General features: G+C 39.7%; 2 protein-coding genes across 7 annotated transcripts in view; one reads left to right on the forward strand and one right to left on the reverse strand.

The window, feature by feature from the left end:
- Positions 1 to 18,533, reverse strand: part of KCTD9 (potassium channel tetramerization domain containing 9) — an 81,792-nt gene extending 63,259 nt beyond the window's left edge. For 2 of the 4 annotated variants that reach the window (XM_086416482.1, XM_086416483.1), the window contains exons 1-3: positions 18,336 to 18,533; positions 5,065 to 5,186; positions 2,535 to 2,578 (exon numbers count right to left, since the gene is read on the reverse strand). In XM_086416482.1, the coding sequence (XP_086272608.1) occupies positions 2,535 to 2,578; positions 5,065 to 5,186; positions 18,336 to 18,383 (214 nt within the window). In that variant the 5' untranslated portion in view covers positions 18,384 to 18,533. The remainder of the gene's footprint in view (positions 1 to 2,534; positions 2,579 to 5,064; positions 5,187 to 18,335) is intronic. The other 2 variants (XM_086416484.1, XM_086416485.1) reach the window with 1 other exon arrangement.
- CDCA2 (cell division cycle associated 2) overlaps positions 18,390 to 27,224 on the forward strand; it is a 44,238-nt gene continuing 35,403 nt past the window's right edge. Inside the window, exons 1-4 of one of the 3 annotated variants that reach the window (XM_086416477.1) lie at positions 18,390 to 19,007; positions 20,439 to 20,502; positions 20,595 to 20,768; positions 22,026 to 22,171. In XM_086416477.1, the coding sequence (XP_086272603.1) occupies positions 20,439 to 20,502; positions 20,595 to 20,768; positions 22,026 to 22,171 (384 nt within the window). In that variant the 5' untranslated portion in view covers positions 18,390 to 19,007. Of the gene's footprint in view, positions 19,008 to 19,353; positions 19,586 to 20,438; positions 20,503 to 20,594; positions 20,769 to 22,025; positions 22,172 to 27,224 lie in introns of those variants that run through there. The other 2 variants (XM_086416478.1, XM_086416476.1) reach the window with 2 other exon arrangements.

A 27,224-nucleotide genomic window follows, 5' to 3' on the forward strand; every position in this document is an offset into this window, starting at 1 on the left:
ATTAAGCATTTTAAGTGTACCATTAGGTGGCATTTAGTGCATTCACAATGTTGTACAACCACCACCACTCCCTAGTTTCAAAGCTTCATCATTATTTAGATTTTGATAGGGGTTACATTCATTCCTAAGCATTTTATTTTTATGCTATTGTAAATTGAACTGTTTAAGTATATATTTTTGGATTGTTCATTGCTAGTATATAGAAATACAACTGATTTTTGTGTGTTGATTTTGACTCTTGGAAGTTTGCTGAATTCATTTATTAGCTCTAACTTCATGTGTGTTTAGGGTTTATCTAAATACAAGATCATGTTATCTGAGAATAGAAATAATTTTACTTCTTGCCCGTTTGATTTGGCTAGAACCTCTAATATAATATCAATCTGAAGTTGCAAAAGTGGGCATTGTTCCTAATTCTAGTGGAAAAACTTTGTCTTTCACCACTGTGTATGTTGGTAGCTGTGGGTTTTTCATATATGGCCTTTATCATAACAAACTAGAAATAGAAGGAAACTTACTAAGTGTTTTTATTGTGAAAAGATGTGAATTTTGTCAAAAATCTTTCATTGCATCAGTGGAGATATTTTGGGGGTTTTCCTTCATTCTACTAAGGTGACATATCAGATTGATTCCTTTTTGTCTGTTGGCCCATTCTCAAATTCCAGGAATAAATCCCACTTGGTCATAGAGTATAACCCTTTCAATATACTTCTTTGGTTTGCTCATATTTTGCTCAGGATTTTAATGTCAGTATTCATACAGGATATTTGCAATTTTCTTGTAGTGTCTTTGCCTGGCTTTGGTATCAGTGTAAAAGTTTGCAAAATATATTCTCGATGCAAAACAAAATCTTATAATCCTAATTATAAACCAAAGCATGAACCCATGCTTTCCTGGTGGCTCAGCTGATAAAGAATCCACCTGGAATGTGGGAGACCTGGGTTCAATCCCTGGGTTGGGAAGATCCTCTGGAGAAGGGAATGGCTACCCACTGCAGTATTCTTGCCTGCAGAATTCCAAGGACAGTCCATGGGGTCGCAAAGAGTCAGACACAACTGAGTCACTTTCTTGAGGTGTTTTATCTATGTTATATATGATATAAAGCTTTCTATAATATAACATTTATTACATATGAATCTTATCCACTAGCTATGTATTTCAAATTTTGTTCACCAAAAAACCTAGTAACGATGATGAACTCAGGAGCAATGAGCCTCCCTAGTACCCAGATTGTGTCTTGAAATGACATTTTCCACTAAAAGATATGAAGGTTTCCAATAATAAAAAACTGATCTGGGTTTAGGACAAGAGAAGTATCAGATGAACATTTTGCTATTCCAGACAGTAAGGAATCTGTAAAAGACTAACAGGTTTGTATAAGAGGAAAACTTCAAGGGATTTCCACTGGTCAAAAGTAAAATAATCTAGGTATCAATAAATGCAGAGGATGAAAACATACCCAATATTTTTAACTCTAAAAGCTCGGAATGATGAAACAAAAACACTAAATCACTTTTTATTGTTTATTTGTATGCAATGACTCAATCAAGTGACTACTACCTGCCACTCTGTTAGGTTAACAGGTAAAAAAAGATGAGAAAAATTTTTTGTTCACAGCCTTAAGGCAAAGACAGAGAATATGCACTTACTTCTAAGTTGCCATATGATGATCCTAAGAACTACCTCCACTCAATAAACACAAATATTGAGAAGGCTTAAAAAATACTTAAATATTCATAGTGTGATTGTCTGAAACTATGTCAGATACTCATTAAAGAATATTTACCTTATTTAAGCCTCAGGCTCTTTCTTTTGAGATATACACTGTACCTGCTTTCTTCAAAATTAAAGGGTAGTATGTATATATGTGTATGAGTGTGTGTGGTTGATACTGGCATCTTTGACTGATTTTTCTGTTGTGAATGATTGTCAAACATTACTTTTGCAAGCAATCTGTTGTTTAGTTGCTCAGTCATGTCTAATTCTAACTCCAAGACAGTAGCCAACCATGCTCCTCTGTCAGTGGGATTTCCCAGGAAAGAACAGTGGAGTGGGTTGTCATTTCCTTCTCCAGGGGATCTTCCCGACCCAGGCATCGAACCCATGTCTCCTGTACTGTCAAGTGGATTCTTTACCACTGAGCCACCAGGGAAGCCCTCTGCAACCTATACATGCTTAAAAATATGTAACACAAGAGAGAGACTTGGTAACTACTATCAGAGAAAATTTCAAGAAAACAGAGTTCTAAAATCAAAACTACCTTATTGTGGCATAATTAATGGATATGTGCACATCTAGAGCATTTTAAAAACACATAAAAGATGAAGTATCCATACTAAAATATGATCATCTAATTTAAGTTAGAAATTTACTTTCACATTCCCCCAACCCCAATGCAGAATCCAAAGAGCTATGAAGAGCTGAATACTGCCACAAGATACTTTTTAATGTTTGGCTTAGTAAAGCCAGGTAAAATATTTGAAATTTCATCTCTATTTTGGCAGACAAAATTGGCTTTTAAGGGAGTCACTTACCAATAAATGGTTCTCCTTCACACACAAACAAAACATCATCATCCCTGGGGAAATCAAAATTTAAAAAGCCACCATCAAAATCCAGAAATCACATTAATTATCTGTTGACTAGAGGGTCTACATTATAGAGAATATTATAGAAGATAGGTTTTGCTATCTATGATGTAAAGAAGTTGACCAAGTTTCTAATGCTTTCTGTTTAAACCCAGGTTACTTCAGCCTCTTCCTGCTTCTAAATTCTATGATCTGATGAGAATGAAATAAGGTTCACTAGACACTTATTTAAAGGGATAAATCTGCCTTGGGTATTAAAAAAAAAAAACACCAAAAGCCACTGTTGTGGTAGATCACTGATGAGTTAACTTGATTTACTTATTTAGCAAGCTTTCACCAAAGTAGGTCTCTGTGACTTTCATAAAATTCAAAGTGCTTAACCCTCTGACTTAACTGTTTCTGGATTTAAATTCAAAGAAGATTCTGCACATGAAAGTACTTTTGAAATGGAAATAAAAACAAACCCACTATACAAGTTATGTGAATTCAGCTTTCTCATCAATTGAAAAATATACTGTTATGCTCAAAGGATATGATTAAAACTATAGCCAACTCTTCTTTTTTCACTTTTATTTCTGTAACCCTAAAAAAAATTATTAGGGTTTTCTCCCACATCATCAGCTGTTCTTTGCTTTGGTAATGAAAATAAATTTTCATATTATATCTTGGAAGAATATAGTTGGAAGTAACACACCTATAAACACTAATACACTATATTTACCTAAATATAACCTATAAAAATAAATACCTAAATATATTTACCTATATAAACAAATAATCCGAACATCTGGATTATCAGTGTTTATCCTCCCCTGCCCCACTTCACCATTAGTATAAATAAATTATCAGAGCTTATATTGTGAACCACAAATTATTAAACAGGTAGATATGATACAATATACATAAATGCTATTTCTTATCCTTTTTAATTGAAGCTTTTAATTGAAGTATAGTTGATGTATAATATTATGTTAGTTTCAAGTGTACAATACAGTGATTTGACAATGAAATATATGAAATGATCTCTACAATAAGTCTACCATCTGATGGCTACTCCACAATAAATAACCATCTGTCCCCATACAAAATTATTACAGTATTACTGACTGTATTCTTTGTGGTACAAATTACATGCCTGTGACTTATCTATTTTGTGTGGAAGTTTATACCTCCTAATCCGAACCTCCTTCCCCTCTGGCAGAACTCAATTTGAGTTCTAAACAGTACGTATTCTATAGTTCAGAAGGTTTCAGTTATGACCTCCTTCGATTATAACCTATGTTGTAGAAATTTTTAATTCTAAAGTATAAATTATATTTCTAAATAACACATCACAGGAACACAGAACTTTCCTTGGAAGCAGAGTGTGTTTCCTCAGGAGAAATTAAGGTTGATATATCATTCAACAATGTGATAATCCAAAGAAACCAAAGCTGGGAGATAAATACTTAAAAACTAAGAAATTCTCCCAATTTCTTTGGACTTTTAAATCTGTATCTTTTAAGCTTATAACCTTTTCTGCTTGTTCACCATGCCAGTTAATTTTTTAAGGGTAATATAAAAATGTGTTTTCCTCTCATTAATCAGAGTCAACTATTAAACCATATGACCTGGGTAAGTCCTTCTACTTTTCAGATGTTACTTTCCTCATGCATAAAACAAAGGGGCCAGAAGTGTTTAAAGGCAGTATGTTGTGCTGAAATGTTATTCTAAGATGGGTTTAAATGAAAATTAAATTTTGTATACTACCATAATTTAGAGCATCATCTTCACAACATCATGTTTAAAAAGCCCATGCCTTTGCCAATTAAATGAGGTAACGTGGGTAAAGCAAATACAACTAACTAGCACAGCGGCAGTACTTAGTATCTGCTCCCATTCCACCTTCTTTAAGCCCACTCCTGCTCCAAAAGTCTATGATCCCATGAGGATGGAATGAGGTGAACTGGACACTGGTTTTAAAATATGCCTGGCACACTTAAAAAACAAAACCCCAAAACAAACCAAGCAAAACCGCTATCATGGTGGATCATGGGTAAGTTAACTATAGTTAACATTCTATCTTACTTTTGGTAAGTCTTCCCCAGAGTAGCTCTCCATGATGCTTATAAAATTCAAAAGCGCTCTTAGGAAATGAATTGAACAATAAGAAGTACCACATAAAGGAGAACAATTAAATTTCTAACATTAATAATTCATGTCTTACTAGATCCATTTCTAGTAATATAAAGAGGTCCTCACAAGCATATATGGACTCTGCAGAAAGACTATGAGTATACTGGAATGTACTCAGGGTTTTCCAGCTGATCAATGCACCCTAAGTCCAAACTATTTAAATTCCAAAGAGTAAATTCCAGTCAATCATTTGCCAAAATCCTGTATTCTTAATAGGGATTAACTACCACTTAAGGGGGATAGCAAAGCATCAAGAAGCTGAGGGTACACTGTAGACAGCTAATAAAAAGGTGAAGGTTACCTGATCAAAGCAATATCATCAATCAGTCCACCTTTCCCATTATACACACTGGTGGCTTTTATGCCGAGTTTATTGCTGGCCACAGAAAGCAAATCAGATAAAGTTCCATATACAGCGACCACCTGTAAACACACCAGATTAATTTGAACAACTTACACAATCAATTTTGTCACTTCCAAATTACAAACCACCACACTATAAGTGAGATTTTTTTTTAAAAAATCAGATTATCACATAAAAAGATTTTGAGAGATCCTTAACACATTATTGACCTGAGATGTCATGCTCAGTCACATCCAACTCTTTGTGATTCCGTGGACTGTAGCCTGCCAGGCTTCTCTGTCCATGGGATTTCCCAGGCAAGAATATTGGAATGGGCTGCCATTTCCTTTTCCAGAGGATCATCCCAACCCAGGGATCAAACTCGTGTACCCTGCATTGACAGGCACTCCACCTGTGAAGTCTGCCACAGGTGTTAATTTCTGCAAAATTCCCCTGGTCAATAACGTGTTAACAGTCTCTCTCTCCTTTTGATGACTCAAATATTTACTCAGTGCCACAATACTGTTGAAATCTGAAACTAGAGAAATCAGCTCTAACTAAAACCAAACTACTGATACAATCTTATAGTACGTTAAACAGTGCTCCAGTTCTGATCTAAAAGAGACCCACACTTGAATTTAGATTCTGCCATTTCCTAGCTGTCAGCTCAAGAAAAATTGACCTCTTCATGCTTGTGTGGCTTTAAGGAGAAATGAATAGTGTGCACCTGCATCAGAAAGTCATCAGGAGAATGAAATGAATTAATGCATGATCAGAGCTTTGCAAAGTACCTGGGACCTATTAAGTCTTTATGTTGTTGCTTTTACATGACTTCTTTGTTAAATGAATGATTAAAAAAAAAAAAAGAAACTTACTGCTTATTAAAACATTTACCATATCAAGTATCTTATAAACAGTTAACAACTTCCCACTTCATCTAACTTCAATAATTGTATTATTTTATAAAAGCCAGATTTGGACTAAATACAGCACAGGGCTGGGTTACAATGAATTGCTCCATTCTCCTTTAAACCAGGCAGTCTGATACTAGTGCAACACACATGCAACTGCTCATGTAAGAGGTTGAGACTATTCACACGGAGTGAATTTTTGGCTCTGATCCTAACTGTAACTATACGCTTCCAGTGGCTTTGTTGTATAGTTGTACCACTATGAGATCTCTGAGAATTATGAATAAAAAGTAGGTGAGGAGCTGAACCTGAAGCATGACTTGAAACAGACTTCCCATAAAATACTGGATACAGGTGTCATGTGAAATGTGAACCAGAGCTGGTCATTTGTTCACTGGTCACTGGAATATAGTAGACTGAATTTTTTGTTAAGTAAATGAATAATCGAGCACAGGGGGGTTGCCTGCCAATATAGGAGTGCCCAATCTCTCAACAGCACAGTACAGAGATTCCAACTCTTTTATTTTGGGTCATAACCTATGAGAAGTGTTGCCAAGTTGTGGCACTTAGGGGAAAGGCTGTAGGCAAACAGTTTAAAAAGAACAAGGTGGATTATTAAAAATAATGTACAATCCAAGTGCTCATAAACACAAGGATAAACAAAACATGGTATTTTCATACAATGGAATATCATTCAGCTATAAAAAGGAATACAATCTGATACATGCTACAACATAGATGAATCTTGAAAACATTACTCTAAGTGAAATAAACCAGACCAAAAAAAGGGACAAATATCACATGATTCCACTTATTTGAAGTACTTAGAACAGGCAAATTCATAGAGATAGAAAGTAAAAAAACAAAGATGACCTGAGCAGAAGGGGGAATGAAGAGTTACTGCTTAACGGGTACATAGATCCTGTTTGGGATGATGCAAAAGTCTTGAAAATAAAAAGTGGTCAGGTTATATACATTGTGAATATACTTAATGCTGATGAAATGTGTTCTCAAAATGGCTCAAATGGCACTTTTATGTTATGTATATTTTACCATAATAAAGAAAATAATCACGCAAAGCACTTGGCATAGTCTTTTGTACACTGCAGTTCAGTTCAGTTGCTCAGTCGTGTCCAACTCTTTGCGACCCCATGAACCACGCAGCACGCCAGGCCTCCCCGTCCAGCACCAACTCCCGGAGTCCACCCAAACCCATGTCCATTGAGTTGGTGATGCCAACCAACTATCTCATCCTCCCTCGTCCCCTTCTCCTCCTGCGCTCATCTTTCCCAGCATCAGGATCATTCCCAGTGAGTCAACTCTTTGCATCAGGTGGCCAAAGTATTGGAGTTTCAGCTTCAGCATCAGTCCTTCCAATGAACACCCAGGACTGATCTCCTTTAGGATGGACTGGATGGATCTCCTCACAGTCCCTCGCAAGGGACTCTCAGGAGTCTTCTCCAACACCACAGTTCAAAGCATCAATTCTTCGGTGCTCAGCTTTCTTTATAGTCCAACTCTCACAACCATATGTGACCACTGGAAAAACCATAGCCTTGACTAGATGGATCTTTGTTGGCAAAGTAATGTCTCTGCTTTTTAATATGCTGTCTAGGTTGGTCATAACTTTTCTTCCAAGGAGTAAGCGTCTTTTAATTTTATGCCCTTTTTTTAAATTTTATTTTTAAACTTTACATAATTGTATTAGTTTTGCCAAACATCAAAATGAATCCATCACAGGTATACATGTGCTCCCCATCCTGAACCCTCCTCCCTCCTCCCTCCCCATACCACCCCTCCAGGTCATCCCAGTGCACCAGCCCCAAGCATCCAGTATCGTGCATTGAACCTGGACTGGCATCTCGTTTCATACATGATATTTTACATGTTTCAATGCCATTCTCCCAAATCTTCCCACCCTCTCCCTCTCCCACAGAGTCCATAAGACTGTTCCATACATCAGCGTCACTTTTGCTGTCTCATACACAGGGTTATTGTTATCATCTTTCTAAATTCCATATATATGTGTTAGTATACTGTATTGGTGTTTTTCCTTCTGGCTTACTTCACTCTGTATAATAGGCTCCAGTTTCATCCACCTCATTAGAACTGATTCAAATGTATTCTTTTTAATGGCTGAGTAATACTCCATTGTGTATATGTACCACAGCTGCAATCCCCATCTGCAGTGATTTTGGAGCCCAGAAAAATAAAGTCAGCCACTGTTTCCCGTTTCCCCATCTATTTGCCATGAAGTGATGGGACCAGATGCCATGATCTTAGTTTTCTGAATGTTGAGCTTTAAGCCAACTTTTTCACTCTCCCCTTTCACTTTCATCAAGAAGCTCTTTAGTTCTTCTTCACTTTCTGCCATAAGGGTGGTGTCATCTGCATATCTGAGGTTATTGATATTTCTCCCGGCAATCTTGATTCCAGCTTGTGCTTCCTCCAGCCCAGGGTTTCTCATGATGTACTCTGCATAGAAGTTAAATAAGCAGGGTGACAATATACAGCCTTGACGTACTCCTTTTCCTATTTGGAACCAATCTGTTGTTCCATGTCCAGTTCTAACTGTTGCTTCCTGACCTGCATACACATTTCTCAAGAGGCAGGTCAGGTGGTCTGGTATTCCCATCTCTTTCAGAATTTTCCAGTTTATTGTGATCCACATAGTCCACATAATCAATAAAGCAGAAATAGATGTTTTTCTGGAACTCTCTTCTTTTTTCGATGATCCAGCAGATGTTGGCAATTTGATCTCTGGTTTCTCTGCCTTTTCTAAAACCAGCTTGAACATCAGCAAGTTCACGGTTCACATATTGCTGAAGCCTGGCTTGGAGAATTTTGAGCATCACTCTACTAGCATGTGAGATGAGTGCAATTGTGTGGTAGTTTGAGCATTCTTTGGCATTGCCTTTCTTTGGGATTGGAATGAAAACTGACCTTTTCCAGTCCTGTGGCCACTGCTGAGTTTTCCAAATTTGCTGGCGTATTGAGTGCAGCACTTTCACAGAGTCATCTTTCAGGATTTAAAATAGCTCAACTGGTATTCCATCACCTCCACTAGCTTAGTTCGTAGTGATGCTTCCTAAGGCCCAATTGACTTCACATTCCAGGATGTCTGGCTATAGGTGAGTGTGAGTGATCACACCATCATGATTATCTGGGTCGTGAAGATCTTTTTTGTACAGTTCTTCTGTGTATTCTTGCCACCTCTTAATATCTTCTGCTTCTGTTAGGTCCCTACCATTTCTGTCCTTTATTGTGCCCATCTTTACATGAAATGTTCCCCTGGTGTCTCTAATTTCCTTGAAGAGATCTCTAGTCTTTCCCATCTGTTGTTTTCCTCTATTTCTTTGCATTGATTGCTGAGGAAGGCTTTCTTATCTCTCCTTGCTATTCTTTGGAACTCTGCATGCAAATGGGTATATCTTCCCTTGTCTCCTTTGCTTTTTGCTTCCCTTCTTTTCACAGCTATTTGTAAGGCCTCCTCAGATACCTGTTTTGCTTTTTTGCATTTCTTTTTCTTGGGGGTGCTCTTGATTCCTGTCTCCTGTACAATGTCACAAACCTCCATCCATAGTTCCTCAGGCATTCTGTCTAAAAGATCTAGTCCCTTAAATCTATTTCTGACTTCCATTGTATTTGATTTAGGGATAAGGGATTTGATTTAGGTCATACCTGAATGGTCTAGTGGTTTTCTCCACTTTCTTCAATTTCATTCTGAATTTGGCAATAAGGAGTTCATGATCCAAGCCACAGTCAGATACCAGTCTTGTTTTTGCTGACTGTATAGAGCTTCTCCATCTTTGGCTGCAAAGAATATATCAATCTGATTTCAGTGTTGACCATCTGGTGACGTCCATGTGTAGAGTCTTCTCCTGTGTTGTTGGAAAAGGGTGTTTGCTATGAACAGTGTGTTCTCTTGGCAGAACTCTTAGCCTTTGCCGGCTTCATTCTGTACTCCAAGGCCAAATCTGCCTGTTACTCCAGGAGTTTCTTGACTTCCTACTTTTGCATTCCAGTCCCCTATAATGAAAAGGACATCTTTTTGGGGTGTTGGTTCTAAAAGGTCTTGTAGGTCTTCGTAGAACCGTTCAACTTCAGCTTCTTCCATGTTACTGGTCGGTGCATAGTCTTGGATTACCATGATACTGAATGGTTTGCCTTGGAAACGAATAGAGATCATTCTGTCGTTTTTGAGATCGCATCCAAGTACTGCATTCCGGACTCTCTTGTTGACTATGATGGCTACTGTTTCTTCTAAGGGATTCCTGCCCACAGTAGTAGATATAATGGTCATCTGAGTTAAATTCACCCATTTCGGTCCATCTTAGTTCACCGATTCCTAGAATGTCGATGTTTACTCTTGTCATCTCCTGTTTGACCACTTCCAATTTGCCTTGATTCATGGACCTAACACTCCAGGTTCCTATGCAGTAATGCTTTTTACAGCATCGAGCCCGGCTTCCATCACCAGTCCCATTCACAACTGGGTGTTGTTTTTGCTTTGGTTCCATCCCTTCATTCTTTCTGGAGAATGTACACTGCAGACATGCCATAAATGATTGTATCCTGAAGAAAATATGTCCCTTCTGTTTCATATCATTTTTCACGTTTGCAGCAGAGCCTGTAATTCTGTCATTTCAGACACAAAGTTCCAGAGAAGGAGAAAGATCTAGAAAATTCTTAGTATAACAGCAACTATGACAAGAATGCTGATGACAGAAAGATTTTCCTACTCTCCCCTAGCAGTTCCCAGGCTGTAAAAGTTGTTCTGAATTTGCTTTGGTTGGTCACTTGGCTCTCTGCTTCTTGTGTATCTTCACATGGCTTTATTTTGCCTGACATTATCCCCTCCTTGCCCTAAGATCAACTTTCTCCACCCCATTTCTTTTTACTTCTCTCCCTCAAGCAACATAAAATGATGAAAATTTAATGTATCTCTCTATATAATTCTCCTGAATTTAAACAGTAGAGCATACCATTTTATACAACTTATTTTTTTTTTCAAAACTACAAATTAAATTGTTTTCTACTTCCATATGATTGACTTGATTTTTTTCTGTGGGTCAGCTGTTTCCTCATGAAAATTAAGGGCACCTACCACATTTGAAAGCCATGCTGTCAAACTTGGAAGTACCTAGCTATGAGAGGCTATTAAATTTTTTACGTTAGTTATTAAAGATCTTGTGTTTGTTTTTTTTTTTTTAATGTAAGCATTTATCACTACTAACTTCTCTCGTAGAACTGCTTTTGCTGCATCTCATACATTTTGGGATGCTGTATTTCCACCTTACCATAATAAAGAAAATAATCAGGCATAATAATTTTTTCTTTTCCATGGAGTTTCCCAGGCAAAGATAGTACAGTGGGTTGCCATTTCCTTCTCCAGAGGCTATTTAATTTTATTACAACTAATTACAATAAAAGTTAAGTTCATCAGTTACATCAGCCATATTTCAAGTGATCAGCAGCCACAATGGCTGGTGGTTACCATATTGAACAGCACAGATATGGAAGTTTTCCTTCATCACAGAAGTTCTTTGAATACTACTGTTTCAAAGAGCAGAATAAAATGGAGAACAAAGAACCAGATATATTAATTGTTAAGCTTGACCATGTCACAGCAACTCACGATAACAAAGTAGTAGAGTCCAACTTAAATCCTTTTTGTACAGAAGGTGGAGTAGTTGCCATCTTTCATTTCCCACTGAAGTAAAATTTCATTATAAGGTAAAAATAAGGTTAAAAAAAGCCACACACCACACAGTTTGGCAATTACAAGGCAATCAAAATACAACAGGTGTTTTTTTTGTAGGCTGTAGAACTATTAATGAGCACATTCCAGACACAAATTACGTTTGCCTTTATGACTTAAATAAGGCCTAACATAGTACTGAACACAATTTATCATTTGACCAAATTTTTTCTAACATGACTTCCTATTGAGGCTGTAAAGTTTTAATAAAAATTTTTTAGTTTGTAAAAAGTCATTATTTGTTCTGTGAATTTAGGTAACCAACAAGCCCCTGTAATTGTTGAAGAAGTACCTCCCTGTACAACCCACATCTCTTGACACTCTCTCACTCACACACACACACACACACACAAAATGCAGCCAGTTTAAAAAGAAGGATCCTCTTAAGTGTCACAGTAAGTATCTGGCTCATAATAGGACTCTGATAAATGTTTCCTGAATGTCAGATGAAATTTTCATTGCTTTCAGAATGCTGAATGAGGATGCATTTTTTGTGTGAGTAAATTATATTTAAGTCTTTTCCACTGACATTAGGTAAAAAACAAAGTACACAGCAGAAATGCAATTCTAAAGTAATGTTCATAGAGTTCATGTAACTATGGAAAGTGGTCATTTTTGGATAGTAGAATTACGGTTCACTTATCTTGTGAGACTTTTTGTACTCCAGACTTGTTACAATGAACATCTTTTATGCAAAAAGAGAAAAAAGTTATAACTTACAGTTTCCATAGCTCTAGATACTAGATTTACAAATAAGAATTATTTTAGCAATTGACAAGTAATCTGGTAATGGACAACGTTTTTTAAATGAGATCACCAAAGGGCCATCGATGAGAGAAAACAGCACTGAAATTACTGGCAAGAATTTTACAGTACTGAATATTTGAAAATTCCCTTTAAGTTGGGCCAATATACTTGTTTTTCGTTTGAAAGGCAATTGCAGCATTTGTTTTCAACAAAATTGCTTTAGCTGACTCTCTTGAGTATACTAACAAATAACTCACAAGTACGATTGCAGACATAATACTTAAAATCTTTTATATAAGCCAATGAGATATCAGATTTTAAAATGGGATGCAATTTTTAAAATGTGATACACCTGGAAAAGATTTTAAGTTGGTGAGATTCAAACAGGCTACATATATACCTTTCATTATCTATCAACACTGTTGAGAAAAGGTGACGTTGGAAAGCTTGTATGTCATGGATATGAATTCTGTTACTTACTAAGCTTATTACTCCAGTCCTCAGAGAGGCCAAGCATTTATAAAATGTTCATGCTTACAATGGCTATCTGTTTCATGTGTGTTATACTTCCTAGTGTGGACTTCAAGTTTTCATGTCACTATGATTAACCATTTTAATAACCTAGGCACTATACTTTGAATGGAAGCATTCAATGGAGAAAATTGAGAAGTATGTCTATTAAACTTTATGGCCACTAGATTATATTAGTGTTTAACTTAATTCTTTCTAAAGTTCAGATCCCATTACAAATGAAAGCTATCCACCGACTAGGAAAGTAAAAAATGCCTACCAGGACATATCAGTTTAATGAAGTTTAGTTTACCTTTAAACATTGTTCTCAAATCGTAACCTATGCTATTCAAATTTACAAAGTAAAACCTATATTTAAAACGTGTTTTTCTTACACGCCCACAGTACCTATTACATAATATACAATCAATAAACATGTACTGGATTTATGAAAGTCAATTTACCCAACTGGCCCACCAATCACAATAACTAAATGTAGAATGAAGTTATCTACCCTTTCAGCTTCATACATTTTAAAAAATTAAAATTATTTTATTTCTAAAAATGATGACTCTAAGACATATTAAAATATTCCAAATTTTTAAACACACACACACACAGGCGTTGAAGAGAATATGGATTAACGAGAAGATTTATGCCATGCTCATGGGATATAAATTATTGCAATGACTTTGAAAAATTTGACATTCTTAAAAAAACTAAACATTCACAAAAACTAACATCCAATAATTACAACCCTAGAGCAGTGGTTCTGGAAAGTGAGTTCTCTAAACCAACAGCGTTAGGATCATTAAGGGGTAGATTAAAAATTAAACTCCTAGCCTTAACTCAGACCCTGGGAATTTACAGCTCTGGGGGTGGTGTGTGCTCTGTGGCCCAGTGTTCGACTCTGTGCAACCCATGATTATAACCTACCAGGCTCTTCTGTCCATGGAACTTTCCAGGCAGGAATACTGGAGTGGGTTGCCATTTCCTCCTCCAGATGATCTTCCCAACCCAGGGATGGAACCTGCATCTCGAGTCTCCTATATTAGCAGGCTGATTGTTTACCGCTGAGCCACCTGGGAAGCCCCTGGGGGTGGGCCTAGCAATAGTTGATCAGTTTCTCCAGGTGATTCCAATGCATGCTCAAGTGTGCAAACCATTCCCCTAGAAAGACACTTGCACATGCGCACCAGGCTATGCCACACTATTCAGGACTATCAACTTCATAGCAAAGTATAAAGAAAATAAACACCCCAACTGTCCATTGACAGGAGAATGGGTAAATTGTGATAGTATTTGTATATAATTTGCATAATTATTATAAAGGAGTGAAAATGACTAAACTATCACTATGTGGAACAATATGGATGAATTCTTAGAAATGTATTCAATGGAGAACGCAAATCCAGAAAGCAAGTTTCTTATTATTTTGATTTCAATATGTGTAAGCTTTACATAGATTTTTCATCTTTCTTCAACTTAATACAACAAATTCAACTCTGGATACTTACTAACAACATATTTCTGACTTAATTCTAAAGCCAGATTTAAACAGGTCTTGGGCCAAGATTGTAAACATCGGCACAGAATTAAGATCTATTTCACATCCCACTATGGCTGCAGTGCCTGGCATGGTGCTTCATATGACAGTACTCAGTCACTGCTGATTTAATTTAATCAATGAATAAGGTATACAAAAAGCCTGGTTGAATATTCTGAAGAAAGAAAAAGCAACTTAAGTCCACAACGCTCAGAAACATGGAATTGACATCAGGTAGCTAAGAAGCCACTCACTGCATTCTCATTTCAAATTCCTTGATGCCAACTGTTACAGAGAATATTAAAAGAGAACGGGAATTCCGAGGCATGTGGAGAAAGGATGAAAAGATTCAAACCTGACTCTGGTAGCAACTTAAAAAAATGAAAATTTAAAGAGTCCAATTTTTTAGAAATATGGCCTTCAAGTTCTTTTGACTAGGCACCCATCCATGAAACACTTGGGGGGATATACTCAAATATCCACGTATTCATTTACTTCCCAGTGGCTCAGAGGTTAAACTAATTTACAAAGTATACACCACTGGCAGGGAAAACATAATTTCCCAAATGAGAAAAGGACTTTTAATGACTTAAGACAATGAGTCAACCAGTAAAAATCCCTTAAATATATATCATTAAATTTAGTGAACTCCTGCCAAATATAAGATTGACTTTAAACATTAAAAGAAAAAAAAGTCTAAAGTGATTTTTGTGTGCTGGAAAATATTTTTAAATGTCTTGCTAATTGGGATGATCTCATCCGATTATCATTGGCTACTATTTCAAAGAACAATAAACATTTAGGGAGCAGCCAACCAGTTGACGCACTCAATGACTAAAAGCACCTGTGTCCTTCAAGATTGGCCAAATCAAGTCTTGATGTAATTTTGTATCTTTAAGTAAAAACAAAAAAAAACTTAAAAGGTGTAGTATTTCTTCTTAAATTACTGGATCCTCTTGCACGCCCTGTGAGGTAGACAACCTTACTTGGGAAAGCATCACTTTAATGAAGGCACAACTTACCCCTCCCCACAACCTGTCTTCAACATCAAAACATTCAGTATACTTCCGTTTACTCAATATACAAAGTCAAAAGTCGTGGTGAGCATATGTTGTCCTCTACAATGACTAAAGGAGATCAGCCCTGGGTGTTCTTTGGAAGGAATGATGCTAAAGCTGAAACTACAGTACTTTGGCCACCTCATGCGAAGAGTTGACTCATTGGAAAAGACTGATGCTGGGAGGGATTGGGGGCAGGAGGAAAAGGGGACGACAGAGGATGAGATGGCTGGATGGCATCACCGACTCGATGGACATGAGTTTGAGTGGACTCCAGGAGATGGTGATGGACAGGGAGGCCTGGCGTGCTGTGATTCATGGGGTTGCAAAGAGTCGGACATGACTGAGCGACTGAACTGAACTGAAATGACAGTGACTAAAAAATGCAGAGTTGGATACAACTTTGCGACTGAACAACAATCTGCAGTGACTCTGCCTTCCCAACCCCAAGCTTCACCACCCAGTGTTGGCAATTGCTCAACAAGCTTTAAAGGAGGGAAACTTATGTGAAAAAAAAAACAGGCATTACTCTTAGGGCCGGATAACAAAAACAGAAGCTAGGTAAGTATGGAGATAATGAAAGTGACACAGATATTCCAACTGGTGGACAAGAGACCAAACTGTTTATCTTGCAGTAGTGCTCTGTTTCAGTTTCATGAAAATCATGTCAAGATCATGCCAACCCCGGCTAAGTACAGTCACTTCATCTATACAAAAATGCAGGCTGTTATGTATTATTCTGCTCTCTTTGGTCAAATAAGAGTAATTTTTTAAAATCAGTATTTTTTTTTTTTAATCAGTTTAAGCGGAGGGAACACTGAAAACTTTGGCACAGGATATGTTTTTCAGTTAAGCAGTAAAGATTATCACATGTCTTTTTAATTTTTTTTTGTTGATTCGCACTGCCTGTGGGATCTTAGTTCCCCGATCAAGGATTGAACCTGCACCCTCGGCTGTGAAAGCATGGAATCCTAACCACTGGACCACCAGGGAAGCCCCTGACTTAACTTTCAATATTGAATCATATTAGCCTTTTCCAATATGAGTTTTTATAATGTTTGTAATTAACTATTTGAGAAGTTTTTTCCAATTTCCGAGATTCTCTAGCAAAATATTTAAGTAAACTAATATTTAAATCCAAAAAGCTAACCTAGTCAAAAGTACGTTTAAAAAAAAAAAAAAAGCCACCTTAATAAAAATATGGCAAGACTAAGCCAGCCAATTTTTGACAAGAATAAAACTCAGTAGCTTCAGGAGAAGTAGTTAAAAATTTATGGCTGGGTCTAAACATCTTGTCTTCCATGAAATAACATAGCAGAGACGTTGAAGAAAAGGGTCAGTCACAGGCCTGTTTTCAAGAACATACTACAATTTTAACTTTGGATATACTAAATATTTCTTTCAGTAACAACATAGGTTTTGGGTTGTGAGTAGTAGTTATCAACAGACAAACCAGGTACAGAAAAAGTTAATAGTCAGAAATAAAGTGAATGTTGTGAAGAATTTATGAAAACTCAATTACTTGAATTTATGCTACTTCTCTTTTAATGAATATTAAATCTCTAAAAACCAGAAGAACACGATAATTGCAGTCAAAAAACTACAGCGTGGTTCAAATCTTTAGAGCACTTTTACTCAAAACTGCAGAGTAGTTGGAAAGCCATTTTTTTATACCGTGGCACAATTGCGCTATTTAAAAATTTACAGTGTGTGCAAAAGATGCGGAAAACATGCTGGCAGATAAGACAGGGAGCCCAATCTTCAACTCCGACTCTGTTGCTTAGTAATTTCTAGATGTCATTTAGCCACACCATAAATGTCTGCCTTGAACGGTCAAATTTTCCAAAGACGCCGAACAACTTTCATGGGTGGGGCAAGGGGCTGAGAAGGAACAGGATACATTTTGGCTTGCTCCAGCGATGGAAAAATATTCAGCACCACACCCTCAACAAAGGCCTAACACAGCAAAGAGTAATGTCCAATCCATCCACTTCGGTCTATTGTCCCAGTCCTCTAAGAAACTAAAATAGTACGAAATATTAATAAAGCGAGTACAGAAGTTTTGGCGGCGGTGGTGCTGTGGGATCCTAAAAGGTGGGTGGGGGGGGGGGGGTGACCATCTAGAAAATGTCACTATTATTTCATCCCTCTATACGACTTAGGCTGAGAGAACGTTTTACTTAGCCACGGATAGAAAGTTTTAATTGTTTTCACCTGATCACCCTTAAATGCTTTAGTTGTTAACCAACACTTTCTGGAGCGGACCATTACTCAGCACGAAGGTGGGAACCAGCGCCTTCTGCAGCCACGGGCGGGGGGCAGCAGGGTCTTGGCGGAGGTGGGAAGCGGAATTTGAGCATCAGGTGACAGTGACCGTCCCCACGCCCTCCAAGTCCTCTGTACTCCAGGACCCACACCTGGTCTTGAGAACATTTAAGCCCAAACTGACCTGCGCCGGTCCCCAGAGCAGCTGGGGAGTCCAAGGGCAGGCGCGGGCTAGGGATCCCAGGGTTGGGGAGGCCTCAGGGACCCAAGGTCGGCCTCCTCCCTGACGCCCCCTGCCCCGGCGCACGCCCACCTCCCCGCTTCCAGTCCCTCTCCCCAACTTCAGCCCTCTGCCCCGCAAGCCCGCTCCGCACTCCGCTGCCCTCGCCCCCCGCAGCCCGGCCCGCCTCGCCTCCTCCCGACCCCCTTACCTTTCCATTCTTGGGGCTGCCGTTAAGGAACAGGGTCACCCGCCTCATTGCGTTGCCCCCACCGGATCCTGAGTGAGTCGCCACCCTCCCACCTGTCTCTCCTCCCACCTTTTTCTGCTCCCGCCCTTCCCCTCCCTCCACCCACTCGGACTCTCCTCCCTTCGCCACCTTCCTTCCTTTACTGACACACACACACACACAAGCACGCACACTCCGTCCCACACCCCAAGGTTGGCCGGTCCTCCTTCCCACCCCGCCCCTGGGCTCTTCAGTCAGTCTGGGGCCCTTCCCCCACCTCTCCCAGACTGACTCTAAGCTCCGCCAATCATCCGGCAGCGCAGGGCAGCACTCAACCAATCATCCCCCTGCACTGGGTGGGCTCTTACTAACCCAACCCAGGTGGAAGGAGGGAAGAGAGGCTGCAGTCTAGCCGACAGGGAAGGGTTATCAGCCAATCAGAGCTCAACCTGGAGCCGAACGGCGGCTCAAAGCATTACTGAGCAGGCGCAAAGCCAACACCAGGTAGAAGTAATCTGCATACGAAGGCGGGGTTTGAGAGAAGGAGGTGGAGCGCTGGAAGTGATCCATAACCAGTCAGCGCCTCCCAACTTTAACACCTCCCCCTCGCCCAACCCACAGAGGAAACGGCTGAGGCTGGGGCTCGCTGATTGGGTAAGAGCCGGTCCGCTTTTCTGTCCTGATTGGTCCAATGATTCTTTTCGAAGTTTGCAGCATCCAATCGAAAGGCGGGGTACGGTACAAAAAACTATCCGCAGGGCTCTTCCGCGAGGCTGTCACAGAAAGTAGTCCCTGCGGACAGAGGTCAACTGCTGGTCTCTTTGGTCAGTGTGTTATCGGCAGCTAGTGGTGGTGTCTCTTCGAGCCCACGAAGCCTCTCCTGTTCCTGGGACGGCGATGTAGAGGCCTGGCAGGGTTCGGGGTGCGCGCGCACACGTGCATGTGGTGGCGGCGTAGAGATTCGCAGAGTAACGCCCGGACGCCTAGGAGGCGGGGCGGCGATTTGAATCAGGCGGCGGTCCGAGCCCTCGCGGAAGGAAGGCTGTAAGGGACTCTGGTCGCAGGTTGGGGTGTTGGCGGCGGGGGATCTGGGAGCCCCCCGCGGATGGCTTGGCGGCCGATAGTTGTTTTCTCGAGAGAATGCTTCAGGACCAAAGAGCCGAGATCTAGAAGGCACGGCAGCCCCAACATTCATCGGAGTAGCGTTCAAAATAAACCCTACGGGAGGTAAGGCAAGTGATCTGGTTCGGATTTCAGAGACTAGTGCAGATTCAGGGCTTCCTTGGTAGCTCTGACGGTAAAGAATCCGCCTGCAATGCGGAAGGCCTGGGTTCGATCCCTGGGTTGGGAAGATGCCCGGGAGAAGGGAATGGCAACCCACTCCAGTCTTCTTGCCTGGATAGTCCCATGGACAGAGGAGCCTGGCTGTCTACAGTCCATGGGGTCGCAGAGTCGGACACGACTAAGCACAGCACAGTGCCGCAGATCTGTTTCTTCGGGGGGTTTTCTCAGCAGTGTGTTCCACTGGATCACCCGCGTGCTTTTTAACGTGCAAACTCCTGAGGTCTGGGCAAACCTCCTGAATTTTGGGGAGTCTGCAAAAGGTGCGTCTCTAACAGAGTGCCCAGATGAGTCTGATGTTCCCTAAGGTTAAAAATCCTTGGCTTACGGGGTCTGCTTCGTTTCATCCCGAAGAGCAGTCTCCTCCATTCTTCTTTAATTTGAGGTCCTAAAGTAGTCTTTTGACATCTGTTTTCGTGCCAGTGTAGTAGACTGTGTTGGGCTTCCCTGGTAAAAAAAAAAATCCGCCTGTCAGCGTAGGAGCTGTCTGGTTCAATTTCCTGGGTCGGGAAGATCCCCTGGAGAAGGAAATGGCAACCCACTCCAGTATTCTTGCCTGGGATATCCCATGGAAAGAGGAGCCTGGCCGGCTACAGTCCATGGGGACACAAAAGAACACGACTTGGCGACTAAACAGCAACAACATGGATTGTATTAAAATTCAGTCTTGAAAGAGGATCTCAATCAAATCACATTAATCTTGGAGGTGAGGTTATTTTTCTTTTTCCTCCTCTCTCTCTTTAGATGGATACTTGTTCACAAGAGAGCGAGCCCCTTCAAACCAAGGAGTCTCCTATTAATAACGCTGGTATGTAGAGATCTTTTGTCTCTGTGAAATTTAAGGTTTAAATATTTATCTTCTAATGATGTTTAACCTCTACCACATGTTGTCTGTTTCAGGAAAAACCCCTTTAGTTTTGGGAAATGGGAAGCTTGTAACTCCCCACAAGCAGGCAGCTGAAATGACTCCTAATTGTTACACATCAGAGACTTTTAAATCACCTTTGAACTTTTCCACAGTAACTGTGGAGCAATTGGGAATTTCACCTGAAAGCTTTGTAAATAACTCTTCAGGTAAGAACTGTTGTCCCTTTGTTGCAATGCTTTTAAAAGTTTAAAAATTAAACTCTGTACTGTTCACCTACCCCATCTAGCTTAGTATGCTATGTATCTAAATTGATTCGCTCTCAAACTTACTAGATCAGGGTGCCAGGGCACCAAGATGATGTTGTTCCTGATTCACAGCTATGCTCTGTATTTAAACTGGAGAAAGATATGTGTGCAAATTGCTCTTTGACTCAACACATGGAATACAGGAGAGTGTATGCCCTAAATAGTAATTCATTTAACAGTCATGTATAGCAAAAATGAGAGAAAGTTGAAAGGCAACTAAGAAAATATGAAATTGAAAAAGTAGGGTATGCCTCTTCAAACTTACAAACAGAAAATTGACCCAGGCTTATCTCCCTTACAGAGTAGAAGTAAAATTCACTTTTGAAGTCTGTTTTTCCTGGAGAAGAAAGAAAAAGACAAATAATAGGAATGGAATTAGATAACAGCATTTAAGTATGGAGGAAAATGTGCTTGAAAGCCAAAGGGCACTAGCTTAATAACACATAATGGAGACAAGACCATAGTGGCAAACCATCCTGTGCTTCCTTCTCAAGAACATCCCACTTGGTACTTCCCTGGTGGTCCAGTGGTTAAGACTCCAGGCTCCCAATGCAGGGGACCAAGGTTGGATCTCTGGTCTGGAAACTAGATCCTGCATGCCACAACTTTTTAAAAAAAAAAGAAGAGGAAGAACGCTCTTAGACCTTTAGAAAGCTAGACTTATTTTGTGTGTTTAGGTGTGCAGCTGGAATTCAGGGTAATGTGCTGAAGGTAGACAAATATCAAGGAGAAACAAATCGTCTTGAGATAGCAGAACTTGAAAGTATGTGCCAAGGGGGAGATTGTCCTTGGAGATTAGACTAATTCACATAAAGGGAAATTCTTAGTCCAAAGCAAGTGATACCAATCCTGTGCAGGAAATATGAAACAAAATATGAGGCGTGTTAATTCAAATGTGTTATACAACTATTTGATAAACGCTTTCTATATTCTGGGCACAGCTCCAGGGCATGGAATAAATCAGTAGTGAAAACAAAGGTCCCTACCCAAAAACTGATGATGTTTGACCAGTCTTCCTTACAGTTTTCCATTTAGATTTCTGTATCACTTTTTTACCATGTTCTCTCTCAGGCTAGTGGATCATGGGGGTATTCAGGGCATGATTACTGATGATTGCCTTTTGTTTTGTTCCAACATAAAAGAGAGTTTTCATTACAGGAAAGTCATCACCCTACCTTAAAAAATCCAGACGGCGCTCTACAGTTGGTCTTCGGGGCCTTCCTGAAACAAACCATCTAATTCGTTTCGTTGCCGAGCAGCGGAGTTTAAAGAATGCTTCATTGACCCAGACTTCCCCTTTTCAGGTATGGTGTTCTTCTAAGTTCCATCATGAATTCTTCTAGGAGGATGTTTTGCTCTGTTTAGAAAGCTTTTGTACAGTGTTGGAGCTCTGCAGTGCACCTCACCTGTTTTGAATCTGATGAGAGAATATCTTCTCTGTGTCTTACAGAGATTTTGACCTTAGCAGAAATGTTGATGTTGAGCATGGATCTAGTAAGAGTTATGAGATGCTGTATGGAAATGGCATTCTGGAAGTGCTTTCTATTTTATTTGCCAATTGTTGTCTAGTTGCTTTCTGGTTTTGTGTAATGAGGTGAGGCAGTGTTTGTTTTTCCAACCTTCTTCTTTTAATGTTTCATCTGTAAGTGTCTAATAATAACTGCTATGCATTGGCGTGTCAAGATATAAGAGTTCCCCCCCACCCCACCCCATAAAATATATTTGGGATAACTTTGTGGAAAGGAGCTAAGTATTTGTCTATTGATGGGAAAGTATTTAGATGTTTTTACCAATTTTTATTAGACTAATAAATGCTTCTAAAAAGTCAAATAGTAGAAGACTTGTGGTGAAAGACGGTCTCTGGCTTGTCCTTCTTTGGCTCTTTTGGTCTGGACCTTCCTATTTGAAAAGGTACACCTATTGGCACTTCTTTATCTTTCAGTTTTAGACCCTGTGTATATGGAAGGCTGTTTACTGCACTGCAAGCCTTCTCAAAAGTTATCTGTAAGTTCCTGGGAATCTGTGAGTCCCATCCAAGAGGTCCATGAGGTCAAAAGTATGTTTTGAAACAGCACTAGGATGTTAATTTGCCCTTTTTTTCACTCTATTGATGTTATATTCATGGTGTAAAAGCTGATAGCACCAAGCAGTCATTTTACCTTCATCACTGTTCAGCATTCACAGGAAATAATAATAAGTCCAGTATCACTTAACTTCCTTGATGAAGCAATAAAAAAATCATCCATTTTAATTTTTCAACCCTGAAATATTATGAGTGATGAAATGGGAAGTGGAATCCACGCACTTTCAAAGTACATACCAAAGTGTGGTGGATGTTTCCAGAAAAATCGTGGATGTGACTGGTCGGCGCTGAGAGTTGAACTAGCTATTATTTTCATGGAACATCATATTTATTTGACAAACAGACACGGTTAGCCAGACTTGGGAATGTGGCTGGCATTTTCTCAGAAATGAACAGTGAACTTGCCGTTTCAAGGAAAGACAGGTATTTCTTCCCAATGAAAAAAATTCAAGTTTTTGAGAGAGAATCAGAATTATGAAAAACTTGTATTCACCACCACTCTGAACTTACTGGACAACTTCCCAGTGACTGCTTTTCTGATGGGTCCGTGAGGCTATTAATGAATGTGATGTTTGGATATTGCATAATAAAATATGTCAGCATTTGAAAGATACGCACAGCTGAATGAACCAGTATTTTCTGCATGACAAGTGCTTGCAAAATATACCTTCAAGTTGCAGGATAAGCCCATGGATTCTAACATAACCTAATATGAAAAGTTCATTGGCCTAACTTGAACTTTTGACTAATTTTTAACTAATTTGAACTTCGTATTTGACATTGCAACTAACCTTTAAGAAATCTTTATTGAATTTTATGGTGCATTAAAGAAAAATGTCCACAATTCTGAAAAAGTTCTTGAAATACTCTTGATAGATACAACCCACATGAATTGAGAGTCTTTGAAGTGCTCAGTCATTTTTTAGAGTGTAAAGACTTGAGAACTGTGTTAGAGTAGATGGCAGCATGGCCTGTGGGGTTGTATTGCTGGTGTTTGATTCTTGGGTTTATTGTTAGTTCATTGTGACTTTGGTAGATTAGTTGACTTCTGTGTCCGTTTCCTCATGTATAAAATGGGTTATAATAATAGCAAGAGTTTTATGAGGATGAATAAATCAATACACATGAAGTAATTACAACTCTGCCTGGAGCGTGGTATTTGTTGTTGTTTTGGCTGTGCTGCACGCCACGTGAGATCTTAGTTCCCCAATCAGGGATCAAACCTGCAGCCACGACATTGGAAGCGTGGAGTCTTAATCACTGGACCACCAGGCAAGTCCCTATGTTTTAGATTTGCTGTCATTGTTTTTATTTCTGTGAAAAATGAGGGTTTTGTGCTCTCACATCTCCTAACCAAAACTATTCCAACACTTTCCCCTTCCTGCCAATACAACCAATTACAATGTTGGTTTAAATAAGGGTTTCTTGTGTATTATCTATGGTGTTTGTGTGCTTGTGTGTGTGTGTACACAGCTGCATCCAACTCTTTGCAACCCCTGGACTGTAGCCTGCCAGGCTCCTCTGTCCATGGGATTCTCCAGGCAAGAATAAAGAATACTAGAGTGGGTTGCCATTTTCTTCAGGAAATCTTCCCAACCCAGGGATCGAACCTGCATCTCCTGCATTTTTTGTTTCTTTGTTTGTTTAATCTTTTATCGTGTAATCTTGAGAATCCCTACACTCTGACAGAACTGTAAATCTTAGGAGTCCATCTATTCTTTTCTCATTTCTAAGTGCCCTCTGACTTAGATTGGCTTCGATCTAGATTTGCTGGACAGCTGTCACTTCATGACTTCCTTTCACCATCCTTGGTAATTTCCTTTTTCTGTGCTATTTGTATTTCCTTTCTCCATAATCTCATATCTTTTCTTGGTGTACTGCCTCATTTTTCTGGAGCCTCTGCATATCTGACAAAGTTTATCCTACCAACATAATTGAATTATGATATATCCTGTATCGAAATCTGGGTTGGACCTATTTTCCTTCAAAATTTTGAAATTTTGAAGGCATTTTCTGTTGTATTTTAGCTTAGAGAATGAAAAAATCCTATTCATTCCTTCATTCATTCAACTTATCTTTGATTCCCTATCCTTTGTTTGGCCTTCTTTTTCATTCTGGAAGCTCCATTCCTGCTGTTATAAAATATCATGATGGGACTATCTCTCATGGTGGCCTGTTGAGGACATTATAGGTTTTTGTTCCTTAGATCTCGGGGTCTCATTTTACTACTTAATTGTTTTAGGTTCTGGCTCACGCTCAAATCTTTTCTTCAGATGCCTAGTGATCCTTGACTCTGTTCACATTTAAAAGTGCGACACTTTGAAAATTGCTCGTGCTCAGTCACAGAGTCTGATCAAACTCCAGCAGACAGTGAAGGACAGGGAAGCCTGGCGTGTTGTGGTGCATGGGGCTGCAGAGAGTCAGAGACCACCAAGCGACTGAACAACAACAAGCTTGAGGATTGTTCGTTTCATTTCTGTGATATTTTAGTTCCGTTCAGTTCAGTTCAGTCGCTCAGTCGTGTCCGACTCTGCGACCCCATGAATCACAGCACGCCAGGCCTCCCTGTCCATCATCAACTCCCAGAGTTCACTCAGACTCACCTCCATCGAGTCAGTGATGCCATCCAGCCATCTCATCCTCTGTCGTCCCCTTTCCCTCCTGCCCCCAATCCCTCCCAGTATCAGAGTCTTTTCCAGTGAGTCAACTCTTCGCATGAAGTGGCCAAAGTACTGGAGTTTCAGCTTTAGCATCATTCCTTCCAAAGAAATCCCCCGGCTGATCTCCTTCAGAATGGACTGGTTGGATCTCCTTGCAGTCCAAGGGACTCTCAAGAGTCTTCTCCAACACCACAGTTCAAAAGCATCAATTCTTCGGTGCTCAGCCTTCTTCACAGTCCAACTCTCACATCCATACATGACCATAGGAAAAACCATAGCCTTGACTAGACGAACCTTTGTTGGCAAAGTAATGTCTCTGCTTTTGAATATGCTATCTAGGTTGGTCATAACTTTCCTTCCAAGGAGTAAGCGTCTTTTAATTTCATGGCTGCAATCACCATCTGCAGTGATTTTGGAGCCGAAAAAAATAAAGTCTGACACTGTTTCCACTGTTCCCCCATCTATTTCCCATGAAGTGATGGGACTGGATGCCATGATCTTCGTTTTCTGAATGTTGAGCTTTAAGCCAACTTTTTCACTCTCTTCTTTCACTTTCATCAAGAGGCTCTTAGTTCTTCACTTTCTGCCATAAGGGTGGTGTCACCTGCATATCTGAGGATATTGATATTTCTCCCGGCAATCTTGATTCCAGCTTGTGCTTCTTCCAGTCCAGCGTTTCTCATGATATACTCTGCATATAAGTTAAATAAGCAGGGTGACAATATACAGCCTTGATGTACTCCTTTTCCTATTTGGAACCAGTCTGTTGTTCCATGTCCAGTTCTAACTGTTGCTTCCTGATCTGCATACAGGTTTCTCAAGAGGCAGGTCAGGTGGTCTGGTATTCCCATCTCTTTCAGCATTTTCCACAGTTTATTGTGATCCACACAGTCAAAGGCTTTGGCATAGTCAATAAAACAGAAATAGATGTTTTTCTGGAACTCTCTTGCTTTTTCCATGATCCAATGGATGTTGGCAATTTGATCTCTGGTTTCTCTGCCTTTTCTAAAACCAGCTTGAACATCAGCAAGTTCACGGTTCACATATTGCTGAAACCTGGCTTGGAGAATTTTGAGCATTACTTTACTAGCGTGTGAGATGAGTGCAATTGTGTGGTAGTTTGAGCATTCTTTGGCATTGCCTTTCTTTGGGATTGGAATGAAAACTGACCTTTTCCAGTCCTGTGGCCACTGCTGAGTTTTCCAAATTTGCTGGCATGTTGAGTGCAGCACTTTCACAGCATCATCTTTCAGGATTTGGAATAGCTCAACTGGAATTCCATCACCTCCACTAGCTTTGTTCGTAGTGATGCTTTCTAAGGCCCACTTGACTTCACATTCCAGGATGTCTGGCTATAGGTAAGTGTGAGTGATCACACCATCGTGATTATCTTGGTAGTGAAGACCTTTTTTGTACAGTTCTTCTGTGTATTCTTGCCACCTCTTCTTAATATCTTCTGCTTCTGTTAGGTCCATACCATTTCTGTCCTTTATTGTGCCCATCTTTGCATGAAATGTTCCCTTGGCTGTTAAAATTTAGGCAGGGGTTGCAGTGAATCTGGAGATTGTTTTGGGTAGTGTGGACCTTTTAACAAGTGCTTCTTCTAGTACCCGA

The sequence above is a fragment of the Bos grunniens genome, chromosome 8 (assembly GCF_055505025.1).
Source record: "Bos grunniens cultivar Pamir isolate PY7600 chromosome 8, Bosgru_T2T1.0, whole genome shotgun sequence".
Taxonomy (NCBI): domain Eukaryota; kingdom Metazoa; phylum Chordata; class Mammalia; order Artiodactyla; family Bovidae; genus Bos; species Bos grunniens.